The sequence below is a fragment of the Juglans regia genome, chromosome 2, assembly GCF_001411555.2.
Source record: "Juglans regia cultivar Chandler chromosome 2, Walnut 2.0, whole genome shotgun sequence".
Taxonomy (NCBI): domain Eukaryota; kingdom Viridiplantae; phylum Streptophyta; class Magnoliopsida; order Fagales; family Juglandaceae; genus Juglans; species Juglans regia.
Window position 1 is genome coordinate 37,185,922 of NC_049902.1, and position 20,298 is coordinate 37,206,219.

At 40.5% G+C, this 20,298-nt stretch overlaps 1 protein-coding gene across 3 annotated transcripts; it reads left to right on the forward strand.

Annotated features, from left to right (window-relative positions):
* Positions 1-587: 587 nt before the first annotated feature.
* On the forward strand, positions 588-16,966 carry LOC108985410 (E3 ubiquitin-protein ligase UPL1-like). Of its 3 annotated transcripts, XR_004799526.1 has the most exons (16): positions 588-921; positions 1,928-2,023; positions 2,103-2,309; positions 2,886-10,859; positions 10,963-11,280; positions 11,774-11,975; positions 12,094-12,380; positions 12,567-12,856; positions 13,210-14,338; positions 14,458-14,604; positions 14,730-14,810; positions 14,994-15,219; positions 15,314-15,453; positions 15,572-15,678; positions 15,793-15,957; positions 16,672-16,966. XR_004799526.1 is itself a non-coding variant. In XM_035687180.1 (15 exons), exons 1-15 carry the CDS (start codon positions 889-891, stop codon positions 15,893-15,895), a joined length of 11,340 nt encoding a protein of 3,779 aa, XP_035543073.1. In that variant the 5' UTR covers positions 588-888; the 3' UTR covers positions 15,896-15,963. The 3 variants fall into 3 exon arrangements, 2 of the variants coding, with proteins under 2 accessions (XP_035543073.1, XP_035543074.1); XM_035687180.1 differs by lacking the exon at positions 16,672-16,966 and having other exon boundaries at positions 15,793-15,963; XM_035687181.1 differs by lacking the exon at positions 16,672-16,966 and having other exon boundaries at positions 2,889-10,859; positions 15,793-15,963.
* The last annotated feature ends 3,332 nt before the right edge of the window (positions 16,967-20,298 follow it).

The following is a 20,298-nucleotide window of genomic DNA, read 5'->3' on the forward strand; positions in this document are numbered from 1 at the left end:
CAATAACTAAAGTCTAAAAAGGCAAAAGAGGTTCCTCAATAAAGAGAGAGCCCAAAAGGTAGAGTTTATGTAATTTATTATGCGTCAATTATTATTTATTTTCACATTTTATATTTATGAGAAATGATATTTATAGTAATGAGTGTGCAAGCGTCATGCAATCGTTTTGAAAAAAATAAATAAATATAAAATTCACATGAAAAGAAATTAATTTTTTAATAATAAAGTGTGGATCTTACTATTTTTTAAAATGACTGTACGACATTTGTACATTTCACTACTATATGTAGCATTACTCTATATTTATATATTTATAATTTTTTTATAAGATGTGAGATATTTTTTATAAAATATGAGATGTGAAATGATAAATAATGATGAAAAGAATTTTTCTTTAATTATGGAACAGGTTTATTGATTTATCATTTATATTTGAAAGTTTTAAAAATTAAAGAGATTATTTAAAACTATTTATTGGATATTTCATTTCCCCGAATATCTCTGTTCCATTTCTCTCCTCTTCCTCTTCCCCTATATATATATATATATATATTGAGAGAGAGAGACACACATACAATATACACGCGTAGAGAACACTTGGTTTCTCAGCAGGAATTCTTCTCCAACTCTCTCCCTCTCTTTTGATCCCATCAAAACCCTAATCCCTGTCTGCAAAATCCTCGAATTGTCTACGTTTTTGTTCCGGTTCTAGCTGATTATTCGTCGTAATGATAGCCGCAGGATCCAATTCTCGTGAATAGTACAGAAAACCCTACGTTTTTTTAACACTATACAGTCTTTGATTATCCGGTCGATTCTCCTTTTCTTGGGGGGATTTGATCGGTTTCTCGAAGCGGGTTGGATTCGTGAAATGCTTTCAATTCCAAGATGAAGTTGAAGCGAAGGAGGGCACTAGAAGTGGTCAGCATATACACTAATAGAACAATTTTTGATTGCCTAAATTTATACCTCTATAATTTTTTTTTTGCTTCATCTCTTTCGGTTATATATATGGATTTTCTGAGACGTTGCACTACAATGAGTGTTGTTATTGGCGTTTATGCAAAATGATTGTTTTGCCATGGTCTTCTTTTATGCCTGCTGTGGGCGTGACTTAGATGGTTAAAGATTCCCGTTGTAGTGCTTCCATCATTGTTTGTATTTATATCTGTATTATGTGTATGATGCTCTATTTGGTTACTCAGAAATCCAGAGAAAGAAGTTATGTTTTCTAGAATAACATCGTGTGTTTTTTTTTTGTAATAATTAGTAAAGAAGAAATTTATTGATGAGAAAAGTAGGCATAGCCCAAGTACACGGGACTCTTTTGGGTTTATTCTATGGTGCCTTTGAATTGTAAATCTACAGTGTATTTAGCCGAAGGGAAAACAATGTTAAACAAGTGTTTCAAATAGTTGCCTTTCAATTTCATTCTACTGTTGATCTCAATAGAGTGCCGCTTGTTTATTTTTCTTACGTCTGAATAAATAAGGTCCATGATTTCAAATTTTCCAATTTCAAATACGAAGTAAATCATACCAGGCAGCAATTTATATTCCATGATGGGCGAGTTGTTCATGCTTATCTGGAACTGTTTTGCTAGAAATGTGGCCATTATTACCTCTCAGTAATTGATCGTAGACAAGCCTTGCAGGAAATTTGGTAGTGAGAGTTTTGTGCATTTTAGTCTTTGGTTTTGGAAAGCCTTTTAGGATATCTGGTAGTGTTAGTCTTGTGACTTTAAATGTTGATATCGTGGAACCATTATTAGAGGTAGGCAACTATTAGCACAGGGCTATGTACTTCACAGATTGCTTTTGTTCGATTAATTTTTTTTACATTTTTGACTGAGTGAGATATTGATATGCTGTCCAGTATGACAGTGATGGCTAAAAACTAACCATGGTTGCCTGATTATTTGTTTCAGCCTCCAAGAATTAGATCCTTCATCGATAGTGTTACCGCTGTTCCACTCGAGGATATTGAAGAACCCCTCAAAAGTTTCATTTGGGAGTTTGATAAGGTGCCTTTTTTCACCTTACATGTTAAATGCTGCAGTTGCTTCTGTGTGGTTTGATTTTATGTGTATTTTGGTGGTGCAGGGAGACTTCCATCATTGGGTGGATCTTTTTAATCATTTTGATTCAGTTTTTGAGAAGCACATAAAATCAAGGAAGGATTTGCAGGTTGAGGATAATTTTCTGGACTCTGATCCTCCTTTCCCAAAAGAAGCTGTTGTTCAAATTCTTCGTGTTATAAGAATAATTTTGGAGAATTGCACAAATAAGCACTTCTATAGTTCTTATGAGGTAAAGTTAGATTTCTGTTTCAGAAATATACTTATAATATACTTTTTTTTTTTTTTTTTTTATTATTACCGGGTGGAAGAATATGCAATACAAATTATTAGTATGCTCAACTATGATAATAAGGGAGGTAGTTCAAGTCGAGGGAGGACCAGAGGGAAGACATAATCAATTGTATATTTTTAGTAGGCCGTTCGGAGTTTACAAGTATTGAGGAGTGTGTTGGGGAATTTACAGTGGCTTGGTGTATGGGCAAAATCTGGTTTGGTGGGATAGGCATTGGTGCAATGGTGGTGGTTTGGGGCAGGTGCATCTTTGGGCTAGGGCTAGGGCTTTGTTAGGTTCATTTTCCTAGATGGGTTTATCTTTTTTTTTTTGGCACCTCAACTAGTTGTTTTCTCTTGTATACATCTAGTGTACTTGGCTACGCATATTGGCATTAATAAATTTTTACTTATAAAAAAAAACATATTCTTTGTTGGTAGTAACTGTTTTGATTAGGTTGTTTTGAGTTTTAAAGATTTGTTCTCATTTTACCTCTGATAAATTTTTATGCTTTTGGCTTGTATGCAATTGCAGCAGCATCTTTGTTTACTGCTTGCTTCCACTGATCCGGATGTTGTTGAGGCATGCCTACAGACTTTGGCTGCTTTTTTGAAAAAAACAATTGGCAAATACTCCATTAGAGATGCTTCTATGAGCTCAAAGTTATTTGCTCTTGCACAAGGTTGGGGTGGAAAGGAAGAGGGGCTTGGGTTGATTGCGACTGCTGTACAGGATGGTTGTGACCCTATTGCCTATGAGTTGGGTTGCACCATGCATTTTGAATTCTATGCTTCCAGTGAGTTGTCCTGCGAACTCCCTGCTGCAGAACATTCAATGCAGGGTTTACAAATCATTCATCTACCTGACATCAATAGTCGCCTAGAGACTGATCTAGAGCTCTTAAGCAATTTAGTTGCAGAATACAAAGTACCCACCAGTTTAAGATTTTCTCTATTGACAAGATTGCGGTTTGCAAGGGCTTTTGGCTCTTTAGCTTCTCGGCAGCAGTATACCTGCATCCGTTTGTATGCCTTCATAGTTCTTGTTCAAGCAAGTGGTGATGCAGATGACCTAGTATCTTTCTTTAACACCGAGCCTGAGTTTGTCAATGAGTTAGTGTCATTGTTAAGCTATGAAGATGCAGTTCCTGAGAAGATTCGAATTCTATGCCTGCTTTCTTTGGTTGCTCTTTGTCAAGATAGGTCTCGTCAGCCTTCTGTGTTGACTGTTGTCACATCTGGTGGTCACCGTGGAATCCTATCCAGCCTAATGCAAAAGGCCATTGACTCCGTTATTAGTGATGCCTCGAAGTGGTCTGTAGTTTTTGCTGAGGCACTGTTATCCCTTGTCACTGTTTTGGTTTCATCTTCTTCAGGTTGCTCAGCCATGCGTGAAGCAGGATTTATTCCTACTCTTCTACCCCTCCTTAAAGATACAAATCCGCAACACTTGCATTTGGTAAGCACAGCTGTGCACATTCTAGAAGCTTTTATGGATTACAGCAATCCAGCTGCTGCATTGTTCAGAGACTTGGGTGGTTTGGATGATACCATCTCTCGTCTGAAGGTGGAAGTGTCACGCATAGAAAATGGTTCAAAGCAACCAGGTGAAAGTTCTGATTGTGGTGCGAGGAGTAAGCAAGTGGTTGCAGGTGCCTCCAATCAGCTAGATGATATGCAGCCTCTGTATTCTGAAGCATTAGTTTCGTATCACAGGCGATTGCTGACAAAAGCTTTACTGCGTGCTATATCCCTTGGAACTTATGCCCCTGGAAATACCACACGTGTTTATAGCTCAGAGGAGAGTTTGCCTTGTTGCTTACGCATAATTTTTCAAAGGGCAAAAGATTTTGGTGGTGGGGTGTTTTCACTTGCAGCTACTGTCATGAGTGATTTGATTCACAAAGATCCCACTTGTTTTCCTGTCTTAGATGCAGCTGGTCTTCCTTCTGCCTTCTTGGATGCTATAATGGATGGTGTTCTATGCTCATCTGATGCCATAACATGCATACCTCAGTGTTTGGATGCTTTGTGCCTAAACAATAATGGCCTTCAGTCCGTTAAAGATCGCAATGCTTTGAGGTGTTTCGTGAAAATATTTACTTCAAGAATGTATTTGCGTGCCCTCACTAGTGACACCTCTGTATCCTTGTCTAGTGGACTGGATGAACTAATGCGCCATGCTTCTTCATTGCGCGGGCCTGGAGTGGATATGTTGATTGAGATCTTGAATGCCATATTGAGAATTGGATCTGGGGTTGATGCTTCTCACTTGTCAACTGATCCTTCATGCTCTTCTACTCCTGTTCCCATGGAAACTGATGGTGAAGAGAGGAACTTGGTTCTTTCAGATGATAGGGAAATATCCAAGATAGATAATTCAGACCAGACCACCGAGCCATCTGCTGATTCCTCAATAGTTAATATTGAGTCATTCCTGTCTGACTGTGTGAGCAATGTTGCTCGACTTCTGGAAACAATACTGCAGAATGCCGATACATGTCGTATATTTGTAGAGAAGAAGGGGATTGAAGCTGTTCTGCAGTTATTTACTTTGCCTTTAATGCCTCTGGCAGTGTCTGTTGGTCAGAATATCTCCGTTGCCTTTAAGAACTTCTCACCACAGCATTCAGCTTCTCTTGCTCGGGAAGTATGCTCATTTCTGAGGGAGCATCTGAAATCAACAAATGAATTCCTAGCTTCAGTTGGAGGGACTCAGCTTGCCATAGTTGAATCTGCATTGCAAAATAAGGTTTTGAGATATCTTTGCAGTCTTGAAGGCATTCTGTCCCTATCTAATTTTTTGCTGAAGGGGACTACTAGTGTGGTCTCAGAGCTTGGCACTGCAGATGCTGATGTATTGAGAGATCTTGGGAGCGCATACAGGGAAATAATCTGGCAAATTTCTTTATGTAATGACTCCAAGGTGGATGAGAAGAAGAATGCTGATCAAGTACCTGAGAGTTCAGAGGCAGCTCCATCTAATGCTATTGGAAGAGAGAGTGATGATGATTTAAACATTCCAGTGGTGAGATACATGAACCCTGTTTCCCTCAGGAATGGTTCTCAATCTCTATGGGCTGGTGACAGGGATTTTCTATCAGTTGTTCGTTCTGGTGAAGGTTTGCACCGTCGTAGTCGACATGGGTTGACACGCATTCGGGGAAGAACAGGCAGGCATCTGGAGGCTTTGAACATTGATTCTGAAGTTCCGTCTAATGTACCGGAGACATCTTCCCAAGACTTGAAAAAGAAAAGTCCCGATGTTCTTGTTTTGGAAATTCTTAACAAGCTTGCTTCAACGTTGCGCTCTTTCTTCACAGCTCTTGTCAAGGGATTCACATCACCAAACCGTCGTAGAGCTGACTCAGGGTCGTTGAGTTCTGCTTCAAAGGCTCTTGGAACTGGACTGGCTAAAGTTTTTTTTGAGGCTCTTAGTTTCTCTGGGAATTCTACTTCTGTGGGGCTTGACATGTCATTATCAGTGAAATGTCGATACCTTGGAAAGGTTGTGGATGACATGGCATCAATAACATTTGACAGCAGGCGACGTACTTGTTATACTGCAATGGTCAATAATTTTTATGTTCACGGTACCTTTAAGGAGCTACTGACAACATTTGAAGCCACAAGTCAGTTGTTGTGGACAATGCCACACTCTATCCCCACATCAGGTATTGAGAATGAAAAGGCGGGTGAAGTAAGTAAATTGTCTCATAGTGCATGGCTACTTGATACGTTACAGAGCTATTGCCGGGTGCTTGAGTATTTTGTTAATTCTTCTTTACTACTACCTCCAAACTCTGCATCCCAAGCACAGCTTCTTGTTCAGCCGGTTGCTGTTGGTCTTTCTATTGGGCTATTTCCGGTTCCAAGGGACCCTGAAGTATTTGTCCGTATGCTGCAATCTCAGGTTCTTGATGTTATACTTCCTATCTGGAACCACCCCAGGTTTCCTGGTTGTAGTCTGGGTTTCATTGCTTCCATTCTTTCACTTGTTACACATGTGTACTCTGGTGTGGGAGATGTGAAACAAAATCGCAGTGGCATTGCAGGGACTACCGGCCAGAGATTCATTCCCCCACCTCCTGATGAAGCTACTATTGCCACAATTGTTGAGATGGGTTTTACAAGAGCAAGAGCAGAGGAAGCACTAAGACGAGTGGAAACAAATAGTGTTGAAATGGCCATGGAATGGCTGTTTAGTCATGCTGAGGATCCTGTACAGGAGGATGATGAACTAGCTCGGGCACTTGCACTGTCCCTGGGAAGTTCATCAGAAACATCTAAAGTTGATAATGTTGACAAGTCAATAGACGTACTGACGGAAAATGGGCAGATGAAGGCACCCCCTGTTGATGATATTCTTGTGGCATCAGTGAAACTATTTCAGAGCAGTGATACATTGGCATTTCCATTAACAGATTTGTTTGTTACGCTTTGCAATCGGAACAAAGGAGAAGATCGTCCAAGAGTGGCATCTTATCTTATTCAGCAGCTGAAGCTTTGCCCTTTGGATTTTTCAAAGGATACTGGTGCACTGAGCATGTTATCACATATTATAACATTACTTCTGTTTGAGGATGGAAATACACGAGGAATTGCTGCAGAGAGTGGTATTGTACCTGCTGCAGTAGATATATTGATCAATTTTAAGGCTAGAAATGAGTCAGGAAACGAGCTTCTGGTCCCAAGGTGTATTAGTGCTTTACTGCTTATATTGGATAACATGCTGCAGTCCCGTCCCAAATTTTGTTCTGAAAGTATGGAAGGAACTCCAGCAGGGTCTCTGCTGGATTCGTCTGGAGATCTTGCTTCCTTTTCAGTTCCTACATCAGTTCAAGAGAAAAAGCCAGCTTCAAATGCCCCTGTGAAAGACTCTGGTACAGCATTTGAAAAAATATTGGGGAGGGCGACTGGATATTTGACTGCTGAAGAGAGTCATAAGGTGCTGCTAGTTGTTTGTGACTTGATAAAACAGCATGTCCCAGCTGTGATCATGCAGGCTGTTCTACAATTATGTGCTCGGTTGACAAAAACACACTCTCTAGCTTTGCAGTTCCTTGAAAATGGAGGTTTGGCTGCTCTTTTTAGTCTTCCAAGAAGTAGTTTTTTCCCTGGATATGACACTGTTGCATCTGCTATTGTGAGACATCTCCTTGAAGATCCTCAAACACTGCAAACAGCTATGGAATTAGAGATACGACAAACTTTGACTGGAAACGGGCATGCTGGGCGTGTGTCTGTGCGGACTTTTTTGACATCAATGGCACCTGTTATCTCCAGGGATCCTGTGGTTTTCATGAAAGCCTGTGGTGCTGTTTGCCAGTTGGAGACATCTGCAGGTAGGACCTTTGTTGTGTTATCTAAGGAAAAAGAGAAGGAAAAGGACAAATCAAAGACATCTTTTGTTGAAGCTGGATTATCTTCCAATGAATGTGTCCGGATTTCTGAAAATAAAATTCATGATGGATCAGGGAAATGCTCTAAGGGCCACAAAAAGATCCCTGCCAATCTCACTCAAGTAATGGATCAACTTCTTGATATAGTCTTAAAATACCCTTCAGCGAAAAGCCATGAAGGTAATGTGAATAACTTATCTTCTATGGAGGTTGATGAACCTGCTACAAAGGTGAAGGGTAAATCGAAGGTTGATGAGACAATGAAATTAGAGTCCGATTCCGAAAGATCTGCAGGACTTGCTAAGGTGACTTTTGTCCTCAAGTTATTAAGTGACATTCTTCTGATGTATGTACATGCAGTTGGAGTTATACTTAAGCGGGATCTGGAATTGTGTCAACTCCGGGGATCTAATCCTCTGGATGGTCCTGGAAATGAGGGGGGAGTAATTCATCATATTTTACATCGGTTACTTCCACTTTCTATTGATAAATCTGCAGGACCTGATGAATGGAGAGGCAAGTTGTCTGAAAAAGCTTCATGGTTTATGGTTGTTCTGTGTGGTCGATCTAGTGAAGGTCGTAGGCGAGTAATTGGTGAACTTGTGAAATCCTTATTCTCATTTTCAAACTTAGAGAGCAATTCTACCAAGAGCATTTTATTGCCAGATAAGAAGGTCTGTGCTTTTGTTGATTTGGTGTATTCTATTTTGTCAAAAAACTCAACATCCAGTAACTTGCCTAGCAGTTCTGGATGCTCACCTGACATAGCAAAAAACATGATAGATGGAGGAATGGTTCAATGCTTGACTAGCATTCTTCAAGTGATTGATTTGGACCATCCTGATGCTCCTAAAATTGTGAATCTTATACTTAAGGCCTTGGAATGTTTAACGAGGGCTGCTAATGCTAGTGAACAAATTTTTAAATCTGATGGTACGAACAAAAAAAAACCCATGGGTTTAAGTGGAAGACCTGATGATCAGTCAACTGCACCATCAGCTGCTCATACTGTGGAGCATAATCAAAATACAAACAGACAAGAGGAAGCCAGAGTTGCAGAGGAGAATGAACAACAGAATCAAGGAGCTTCTCAAAATGAAGGTAACCATGATGCGAATCCTAATGAGTCTGTAGAGCAAGATATGAGAATAGAAGTGGAGGATACAACGGTTACCAATCCACCTGTGGAGCTTGGGATAGATTTTATGCGTGAAGAGATGGAAGAGGGTGGTGTTTTGCACAACACTGACCAAATTGATATAAATTTTCGTGTTGAGAACAGAGCTGATGAAGATATGGGTGATGAGGACGATGACATGGGTGATGATGATGAGGATGATGAGGTTGAGGATGAGGATGAGGATATAGCGGAAGATGGTGGGGGCATGATGTCTCTTGCTGATACGGATGTGGAAGACCATGATGATGCGGGCTTGGGAGATGACTATAATGATGAGATGATTGATGAAGAGGATGATGATTTTCATGAGAATCGCGTCATAGAGGTAAGATGGAGGGAAGCCCTTGATGGGTTAGATCATTTGCAGGTACTTGGGCAACCTGGGTCTGCAGGTGGTCTAATTGATGTTGCAGCTGAACCTTTCGAAGGAGTTAATGTGGATGACCTTTTTGGTCTTCGGAGGCCTTTAGGATTTGAGCGCCGCCGTCAAACAGGTGGTAGGTCTTCCTTTGAGCGATCTGTTGCAGAAGTGAATGGTTTTCAGCATCCCCTTCTTTTAAGACCATCCCAGTCAGGGGACCTGGTTTCAATGTGGTCATCAGGTGGGAATTCGTCCAGAGATGTGGAAGCTCTGTCGTCTGGGAGTTTTGACATTGCTCATTTCTACATGTTTGATGCTCCTGTTCTTCCATTTGATAATGTTCCAAGCAGTCTCTTTGGTGACCGTTTGGGTGGGGCAGCACCCCCACCTTTGACTGATTATTCTGTAGGCATGGACTCCTTGCAGTTACCAGGACGAAGAGGCCCTGGTGATGGTCGGTGGACTGATGATGGCCAGCCACAAGCTGGTGCTCAAGCTGCTGCTATTGCACAGGCGGTAGAGGAACATTTCATTTCTCAATTGCGCAGTGTAGCTCCTCCCAACGGTACTGATGAAAGGCAGTCCCAAAATTCTGAAGTGCAGGAGAAGCAACCAGATGCCCCTCCATCCAATAGTGATCCGGTAGCAGTGGAGGGTGCTAACACTAACAGTCAACAAAGCGAAGGGCAGCATCAAGAAAATGGTGATGAAACCACGCTTAACCCCGTGGTTGAGAGTGTAACCTGTGGAGAGCAAGTTAATTCAGAATCCATTCATGCAGTTGAATGTTTACAGGCACTTGAGCCTATGCTGATCCAACCATTTTCACTTAACACCACACCAAATGGGCATGACAACATGGAAATTGGTGAAGGAAATGGCAATGCTGATGAGCAGGTAGGGACAATGCCAGAGTTTGTCAACTCATCAACCGACTTTCATGATGATTCACAATGTGATGGGGGTTCTGAAGCTCCTGCGAGTTTCCATAATGTGCTACTTCAGGCATCCGATTGTGATGGATCTTCAAGAACTGATGAACAGGCCAGTAATCATGGTTTAGCAGTTTCTGGTTTGCCAATGCCTAATTCTGAAGATTGTCATGCATCTCCCGTCCTCGCAAGTATTGATGTCGATATGAATAATATTGATGCTGGAGGAAATCAATCTGAGCAACCTGTGCTTGATGTTACAGATGAGCCTTTGTCAAGACAAAATACCCTGGTTGCTCTTGACTCTAGTCTGGCTGAGCAGACTAGTATGAATAGTGAGGTGCCTGGTGCTAATGCTATTGATCCCACCTTCTTGGACGCACTTCCTGAAGATCTGCGGGCAGAAGTACTAGCTTCCCAGCAAGCTCAGCCTATTCAGCCTCCGACTTATGCACCGCCTTCTGCCGAAGATATTGATCCTGAGTTTTTAGCTGCTCTTCCTCCTGATATTCAAGCAGAAGTTTTGGCCCAACAACAACAAGCTCAGAGGGTGTCACAGCAGGCTGAAGGACAACCAGTTGACATGGATAATGCTTCAATCATTGCCACTTTTCCTGCTGATTTGCGTGAAGAGGTTTGCATCTTCAACTTTACTTCTCGTTACATATTGAGTAACAATAACTGTTTGTATTTCTTATTCATTTGTGACAATTCTTTGTTTTTTGCTTCTGTTTCAGGTACTTCTGACTTCATCAGAAGCAGTTCTGTCTGCTTTGCCCTCTCCATTACTCGCTGAAGCCCAATTGTTAAGGGACCGAGTTATGAGTCATTATCAAGCTCGCAGCCTTTTTGGAAGCAGCCACAGGCTAAATAATCGGAGGAATGGGTTGGGTTTTGACAGACAGACCGTGATGGACAGGGGTGTTGGAATTACACTAGGCCGGAGGACAGCTTCCACCATTGCAGATGGCTTGAAGGTGAAGGAAATTGAAGGTGAGCCACTTCTGGATGTAAATGCATTGAAAGCTCTTGTCCGACTCCTACGATTAGCTCAGGTAATACCATGTTCTATCTGAGCTCTTTAGTTGGAAAATGATTTGTGTTTTTTCTTTACCAGATTACCTGCAAAAGTCTGTATATAAGAGACAAAGTCTGATAGTTGAAAATAAACATTAGTTCATATATATGAAGGAATCGTAGTCAGCATCTCTTCGAAGGTAGTTTCAAATAATGAACAAAATATTATGTTGATCTGTTGAAGGAATTACGATTTTTTCTGTGATAAAGTTATAATCTGAACTGATCTGGACTTCACGAATAAATCTTGTCATGGACAACTGCAAGGCAAGATTTCATAGGGAAAGAGGGCAAAATTGCTCTAGAATTTAGAATGTATACATTCCCAAGAATCAAATAGAGTATATTTGGATATCTGGAAAAACATTCTGACTAATTATGGTTTTTGAACTTGCTTGGCAATGAGATAATTTGTGTGACCTTTGTATTGTTTTCTGATGACTGTTTAATTGTTTTATCTCATGTGTCTAGCCCCTTGGCAAAGGTCTCTTGCAGAGACTCTTGTTAAACCTTTGTGCACATAGTGTTACAAGAGCAATACTAGTTCGTCTTTTGCTTGATATGATAAAGCCTGAGGCTGAGGGCTCAGTCAGTGAATTGGCAACAATAAACTCCCAGAGGCTATATGGCTGTCAGTCAAATGTTGTGTATGGTCGGTCCCAGTTGTTGGATGGTAAGACTTTCATCTGATATTACTATATAACTATATGCTTAATTTTGTGTTTGTATATCGATTTTTTATTTCCTTATTTATTTATTGTTAATGCTACCATAAATTTGCTCCTTTACAGGTCTTCCTCCACTGGTCTTGCGTCGAACTTTTGAGATTTTCACATACTTGGCTACTAATCATTCTGCTGTTGCCAATATGTTATTCTACTTTGATCCTTCACTTGTTCCAGAGCATCTGAGTCCAATATGTACAGAAGCCAAGAAGGATAAAGGCAAGGAGAAAATTGTGGAAGGACTTTCATCAATGCCTTTGTGGAGCTCTCTGGATGGGGATACTCCGTTGATACTGTTCTTGAAGCTTTTGAATCGACCACTTTTTCTGCGCAGCACTGCTCACCTCGAGCAGGTATATCTGATATCTGGATCAAGTGATTTCAAAATAGTTTTGGGCCACAATCTTGCGCTTTCTAATTATATATTATACATTATCTTGATCCATGCTTTTTTATGATTAAATGTAATAACCGAGGGCCCATCTTGATTTAAAGTTTACATTTTGATTTTTTTACTTTTATTTTTGTAAATGCTTCAGGTCATGGGCCTTCTTCAAGCAGTTGTTTATACTGCAGCATCAAAATTAGAGTACCAGCCGCAATCTGAAGCGGCTACAGAAAATCCCCAAGATTTGCCAGGCAATGAAGCTTCTGTTGATGCCCAAAAAGATCCTCCTTTATCAGAACCAGAGTCTAAGCAAGAGGATAGACATGCTGGTGCTGAGTCAACGGCTTCAGATGGAAAGAGGAGCATTGATATGTATAATATTTTTTTGCGATTGCCCCAATCTGAACTCCGAAATCTGTGCAATCTTCTTGGTCGTGAGGGGTACTATTAATGCTCTTATTTTTATTACTGAATAGTTTAGATGTTCTGTTACCATACTACTACTATCTTGTAGCATGTATAACCCTCTTTAAATATGGCCATGCAAAAAAAAATATGGTCAAGTATGCAAAAGAACGGAACAACCCAAGCACATCCTAGAATCTATGCAGATGGACCAAGGCTTATACTTGCTCTAGGGCTTTTATTACTGAGATGGTTCCAACTATTTGGACGTACCATTTCTTGCATATCAATCTTATTTATGTCCTCTCAGCAGTGTTCTCTCCTTTTTTAACTGCCTTTCATATTTTGATTCAGATGAGTGAGTATCTAACCTGTCCATTTCTTGTTAGGCTTTCAGATAAAGTGTATATGCTTGCTGGTGAGGTGTTGAAGAAGTTGGCCTCAGTTGTTGCACCGCATCGAAAGTTATTTATTTCAGAGCTTTCTGAATCAGCCCATGGATTGAGCAGTTCTGCCGTCAATGAGCTTGTCACTCTGCGGAAAACACACATGCTGGGTTTGAGTGCTGGTTCCATGGCTGGTGCAGCAATCCTACGTGTGCTACAAGCACTCAGCTTACTCACTTCATCTAGCGTTAATGAGAGTACAGGATTCAAGAATGATGGAGAGCAGGAGGAACAGGCTATTATGAAAAGGCTGAATGTTGCACTTGAGCCCTTGTGGCAAGAGTTGAGTGATTGCATAAGTGTGACTGAGACACAGTTGGGTCAAAGCTCCTTCTCTCAGACTATGTCAAATATAAATGTTGGGGAGCGTGTCCAAGGCACGACGACTTCATCTCCCCTTCCTCCTGGAACCCAGAGACTGTTGCCCTTCATTGAGGCATTCTTTGTTTTGTGCGAAAAGCTACAAGCAAACCAGTCCATCACACATCAAGATCATGCCAATACAACTGCAAGGGAAGTCAACGAATCTGCCAGGAGTTCTGCCTTTTTAATCACAAAGTGCGGTGTGGATTCTCAGAAGAAGTTTGATGGTGGAGTTACATTTACAAGGTTTGCTGAGAAGCATCGCCGGCTATTGAATGCTTTTATTCGACAGAACCCAGGTTTATTAGAGAAATCTCTTTCTATGCTGCTGAAGGCACCAAGGCTAATCGATTTTGACAATAAGCGAGCTTATTTCCGTTCAAAAATCCGGCAGCAGCCTGAACAGCACCATTCTGGCCCATTGAGGATAAGTGTTCGGAGGGCTTATGTTTTGGAGGACTCATACAATCAGTTGCGGATGCGTCCCAGTCTGGACCTAAAGGGACGATTGAATGTGCAGTTTCAGGGTGAAGAGGGTATTGATGCTGGAGGTCTGACTAGAGAATGGTATCAATTACTGTCAAGGGTTATATTTGACAAGGGGGCATTGCTTTTCACTACTGTGGGAAACAATGCAACGTTCCAGCCAAACCCCAATTCTGTCTACCAGACAGAACATCTTTCTTACTTCAAGTTTGTGGGCCGAGTGGTAATGTGTTTGAGACACCTGTTCTGAGGCTGGTTTTGTGTTTTAAATTTTCATAAATGTTTTGCAATGTAGTCTTGGAAGGTTTTTTTGTTTACATTTTTCTTTCAATATTTGTTCAGGTTGCAAAGGCACTGTTTGACGGGCAACTTTTGGATGTTTATTTTACTCGATCATTCTATAAGCACATACTTTATGCCAAGGTGACTTACCATGATATAGAGGCAGTTGATCCTGATTACTACAAGAATTTGAAGTGGATGTTAGAGGTCAGTGTGTTTTCCCCGTTATTGTTGTTATTTTGAACCCTTGTGGTTCTGCTGATGTTTTGCTATGGCTTGTTCTGCATGAAATGCTGATTTTTGTATTAATTCCTTCATTTTACATGTTTCAGAATGATGTGAATGACATTCTTGACCTGACATTTAGCATGGATGCGGATGAGGAAAAGCATATCCTTTATGGGAAAAATGAGGTATGTAAATTAAGTTATTATCTCTAGCTTAAATTGTATGGAATTTGACTATTCCTGAAGCTTCTTTGCTGTTGTAGAAATCTTCAGAGCTTTCAATCTGATTTTCTTAAGACATCAAAGTTCGTATCAAGTTATCTAATATGAAGATATTTTGTGGTTTTGTTTGCTTGTTCTTTTGAAAAGGTTACTGATTACGAGCTTAAACCTGGAGGAAGAAACATAAGGGTTACAGAAGAGACAAAGCACGAGTATGTTGACCTTGTTGCTGGACATATCTTGACAAATGCCATCCGTCCTCAAATTGATTCCTTTTTAGAGGGCTTCAATGAATTGGTAACTCAAGACCTTATTTCTATTTTTAATGATAAGGAGCTCGAGCTACTTATAAGTGGACTTCCAGAGATTGATTGTAAGTTGGTTTTCCTATGCAATTAATTATTCAGTAGTTACAGTGTGTTTCTTCTTTACTCAAAAGTATCTGGTCGGTGTCATTGCTTTTGCAGTGGATGATTTGAAGGCCAACACAGAGTACACTGGCTATACAGCAGCATCTATTGTTATTCAATGGTTTTGGGAGGTTGTTCAGGCTTTTAACAAGGAAGACATGGCAAGACTGCTGCAATTCGTCACTGGAACATCGAAGGTAATTTGGTGCACTATAGATGAGATGGTAGTTTGAAGTGCAACATGTGTGGATTTGTTTGTAGTACTTGTGAATTGTTCGTTTGACTTTAAGCAACTGTATATTTACCATTATTCAGGTCCCGTTGGAGGGTTTTAAGGCTTTACAAGGCATCTCTGGCCCTCAAAGGTTTCAGATTCACAAGGCATATGGAGCTCCCGATCGGCTGCCCTCAGCTCATACATGGTCTGTGAAAAGATATATACACCATCTTTTGTAGCCAGTTGAGTGCTTGGAGTCGCAGTATATGCATTTAAGGCTTGCTCTAACTAATTCATTTTTCCCCATTTTGTGCTGCAGCTTTAATCAACTGGATCTTCCCGAGTATACCTCCAAGGAACAGCTTCAAGAACGCCTGCTACTTGCTATCCATGAAGCCAATGAAGGGTTTGGCTTTGGCTGACCTGTGTTTTATGTGGTGCGATGGACCCGGCAGCGCTAGCAATCTGCCTTCAAAGTTCCCATGTACATGTCAGTTGGACTTTTTTTTCCCCCAAGTTTATTTTAAAAAATTCGCATTGATCATCTCCTGCACTGCTCCTTACTATTTATTTGATCTTTTTGCCATAACCATGGTGCGTTTGATTGCAAGACTCAGCTGAGTTCAGTCTAATTTTAAATTGAGTCTAACATCCAAACACCCAACTCTCAAATTATTAAACTCATCTCAACTCAAAACCTTCTTACACGTGGGATCCACAATCCTTTTCAACTTATCACATCTTTATACGTTGGACCCACAACCTTTTTTAGCTTCTCATAAAAAGTATTAAACTCATCTTAACATCTAAACACATTTTAAACTCAATGAAAATGGGCCCTACATAACTACATCTACTACTCAATTCATTACTATTCATAAAGAATTGAGTTCAGCTGAACTCAGCTCAATATCCAAACACAGCACACAAGGTTCTTACAGCTCCTTCAGCCCTTTGGACATTGGACATTGGACATTGAGGCCTTAAAAGAAATTTTTATTTGAATATGTTTTGGGCTCGATTGAATCTAGAAAACAATGAGTTGGGAATGGATAGTTATCAGAGGGAAAGGAGGTTTGTTATCAAGTTCTGTATAACACCTAAGTGGATCAAAATGTTGGGTGTAGTTACGTGGGTCTCTTGTACGTCACTGGTCCATATTGTGTGTTGACGGCATGGCATCTCCTCTGTTTTGCAGATAAAAGCGACTGGTCCAGCTTGACAAGAACAATAAAAGTTCTGGAGATTAAAAGACTTCAACCCAACAAATCAAAATTCAGCGGATGAAAATTATATGCTTTTGAGGAATCGGGAGCTGTTGAGTTACAATTGGCTAGAAAACGTTATGTTTTTTGGATTCTTGCCATGTCAATTGTCATTGGTCAACTAGAGTAGAGAAGTGTGCAAAATATTAATGCGCACATATTTCATTGTTCATATTTTTGTTCTTAACATTATTTAGCATTTGAGCTTTATTATCCTTTGCTGCCTTATTAGTTAGTTTCTGTAACTACATAGTAGTTGGTAGGTTGGGAATGTACATCTAAATGGCGTCAATTGTAGACACATTTTCTTGACTCGAGTGGTTAATTAATTTTTTTAAAAAAAATTAAATTCCTTTGAAAACTATGCAGTGTAGTGGTCAAAGGGCCAACTTGGAAGAAATTGTAGACTCAAACATCTCGAGTTTGATTATGCGTTAGGAGTTATCCTGAATTAAATCCACTAGTTGGACGAGTTTTGTTATAGATCAGTTACTATTTACTGCTTCACACTTCATATTTGATGTGGGTTTTGTGTTTTTTTTTTTTTCTCCTTAATGTTGAAATGCTTGTTTTGAGGAGAAGAAAGAGGTCATTTCGAATTTGCTATACACTACATCCAGTTCTGCATGTTGAACCATGCTCATTTGTTTTCCTTAATGCACCACCACGTTCCTGCAATGCCATTGCGTTCAAGAGAATCCAATGAGTCTCCATCATAGCTCAACCAACCTCAGTCCTTCTCGACTTTGCACCCCATGGCTTTTCCTCAGCTTCCTGTCGTACGAAACAATGGCCGGCATGAAGATCCAGTCGCTGCACCAAGCATCAATGTCGAGAGATTTTTGCCACCCCCCACCCACGGAAGCAACCACCTCAAGCCACCATGGCACGTCCACATGCCCCTGTTCTTTCTCGACGAACAAAGCAAAATCGTGAAAATCTCAAATTCTGTTGATCACCACCGTATGAAGAAAATAATCGAGTTAGCCACAAAAACTACCGATCGTCACCTCCCTGTCAGCCTCGTGTTGCCCCAAATCTGCCATGCCTCCATTTTGGCCAGCCATAAGCTTTGTCATCCTCTCTCAGCAACACATCGTCCTTACTCTCAAAATAGTTGTCATCGTTGCTCTCGGTTCGATCATTGACAACGGCAATTGTGTGGCATTATTGAGATGGAGGGATTAGAGATGAAGGGGAGGGTTACGTGCTTCCTTCAGGCGGGACTGAGATGGGGGGGTTGGGGCAAGAGCCGATTCACTTGTTAGTGATCTTGGTTTGCCACATAGGGTGTCGGGTGTTAGGTTGTGAATGATAGCTAATTGGTAGATTAATTCTTCTTTTTAAATGTTATTATTATTATTTCAATTTTCCAGGTCAAATTATTTGCGAAATCTCATTTTTGAAATATTACAAGACCACAGACATTGAATCCATCATTCGTTTTACATGGAAGTAATCGTAGCCTCTCTATCTATCTCTCTTCGATATTTGTAATGTTGGAAGGGAATTTTGTTGCTGGACTTTCTGAATCGAATCCAGAGTGTGTCTGAAGTTTAAATTCCTTCTTCAAAGTTTTTGTTATTTAAGAGTCTAGAATTTATATCGCAGATGCATCTAAGGAATGAATCCTAGGTTTCTCTATGTAACAACTTTATTTGCAGTGATTAGTTGTAAAAAAAAAAGTTACTCTTATTTATCGGTTAACTGCAAATTTTTGTGATGTTGTGTTCATCAAAGTCTTAAGCTTCTGCTTCTCCTGACTTGCTTCGGTGGTGTTGTGTTGTGTTCTGTTCTGTGATTTCTGTGCAGTTGTTTTCATCAATTTCTATTGTTGCTTCAAGTGCTTGTAGTTGTCGAGTGATTCTTCCATCGCGTCAAGCGGTTGATGGAAAGGAGCTGCTAGAGAATTGAAGGAAAACCGAAGGAGGAAGGCGCACAATATGAGTTGGGAGAAGACAACCATCTGTTTGAAATAGGGGTAAAATAGACAATATAGTCGTTGCTGAGGCGGAGGGTGTAGGGGTGATACCCGCCCCCTACGGGGCGGGGCCACCCCTCCCCTGCCCCCGCATATGCGGGGGTGGGATTTTTTTCCTCGGACCCCGCCCCCGCGGGTGGACCCCCACCCGTAGGGGTGGGCAGCGGGGCCCTGCCCCCGCCCCCGCTGCCCCGCCCAGCTTCCGCCCCGCCCCGCATAGAGAGGGCATAGCGGGGGGCAGGATGACCCCAGCGGGGCCTCGCCCCCGCCCCACATTAAAAAAAATTTTTTATTTATATATATTAAATAAATATATTGTATATACATATACACAATTTATAAAAGACTTAAAATTATATTCAAATCATTGGATTGCTTTGGCCTCCTAGGCCAATCTTTATATAGGAGGCCAAGGCAATACAATAGTCATCTTTAAGCAATGTGGGACTTAGTGGTCAAATCAATCCAAAATCTAACTCTAATGAGTTTAAATTTTTTTTATATTTATAAATTTTAATTTATTATTTAAATTATATTATAATTTTGGTCTTAGACCAAAATTTTTTTTTTTTTTAATATAATGGGGGCAGGATGTTTTTCCCCACTGGGGGGCGAGGGGATGCCCCGCCCCGATCATGCGGGTAGCACCCCTACCCACCCGTCCGCACCCCCGCATCCCTTACTGGGTCCAATACATTTTTCTGGGCCCTAAATGGCCCAGAATCGATTTTTGGGCCACTTTGAGCCCATTATTTAGATTAAAAAAAATATAAATTTAAAAACAGAAAACAAATAATTTTTTTTTGATAAGTAGATATTAAGTTTCAACTATTAAATAATTAAGTAATATTCATCACTAAGGCAGTAAGACACTATACTAAAATAAATAGTTTACAATTATACAAATTAAGAGAACTAATAAATCTTTGAAGGGGTTTCAATCTTTGAATCCCCTAAATTAATTTAGGGTTTCGGATTTGAGCCCTAAATTAATTTAGGAGTTTTAATTTTTGAATCTCCTAAATTAATTTAGGATTTCGGATTTGAGCCATAAATTAATTTAGAGGTTCCAATCAGAATTAATTAGAGTCTTAGACACAATCAAATCCAATCCAATCCGAAATAATTACAGAAATGAGAAAACAAACACAATTCACATGCACGGAGTCACAGACTCATTCAAATTTCAAACCAAAACACATGCACAATCTAAGCTCCATAGCACACAATTCACAAAAATCATATCCTCCATCTCCAATAAACTCCATCCTTCCTCCAATCTCCATTAAAAATATAAATCACAAAAAAATTAAATGGGATAGGGTTTCTTATCTTCGGATCTTCGGTGACGGAGATGCAGAGAGAGGGACCGGATGCGAGTCGTGCGATGGCGATGTTGAAGGAGACGCTGGTAGCTAGGTGCGGCGCCGGAAACTCAGAGAGAGGGAGAGACGAGCAGCGGTCTGGGTCACTGGGAGGCAGAGACAGAGAGAACTAAGAGTCTGAGAGTGAGCGAGGGAGGGAATCGGGGAGGGGGGGATTTCGTTATTAACCCAGGCATGAAACGACGTTGTTTCAT

Excerpts from the sequence above, each read along its gene's own strand:
- LOC108985410 (XM_035687180.1), top strand. The coding sequence starts at position 889 with ATGAAGTTGAAGCGAAGGAGGGCACTAGAAGTG. Across the intron at positions 2,310-2,885 it reads ACTTCTATAGTTCTTATGAG|CAGCATCTTTGTTTACTGCT; the intron begins GTAAAGTTAGAT and ends ATGCAATTGCAG. Across the intron at positions 15,454-15,571 it reads TCGTCACTGGAACATCGAAG|GTCCCGTTGGAGGGTTTTAA; the intron begins GTAATTTGGTGC and ends ACCATTATTCAG.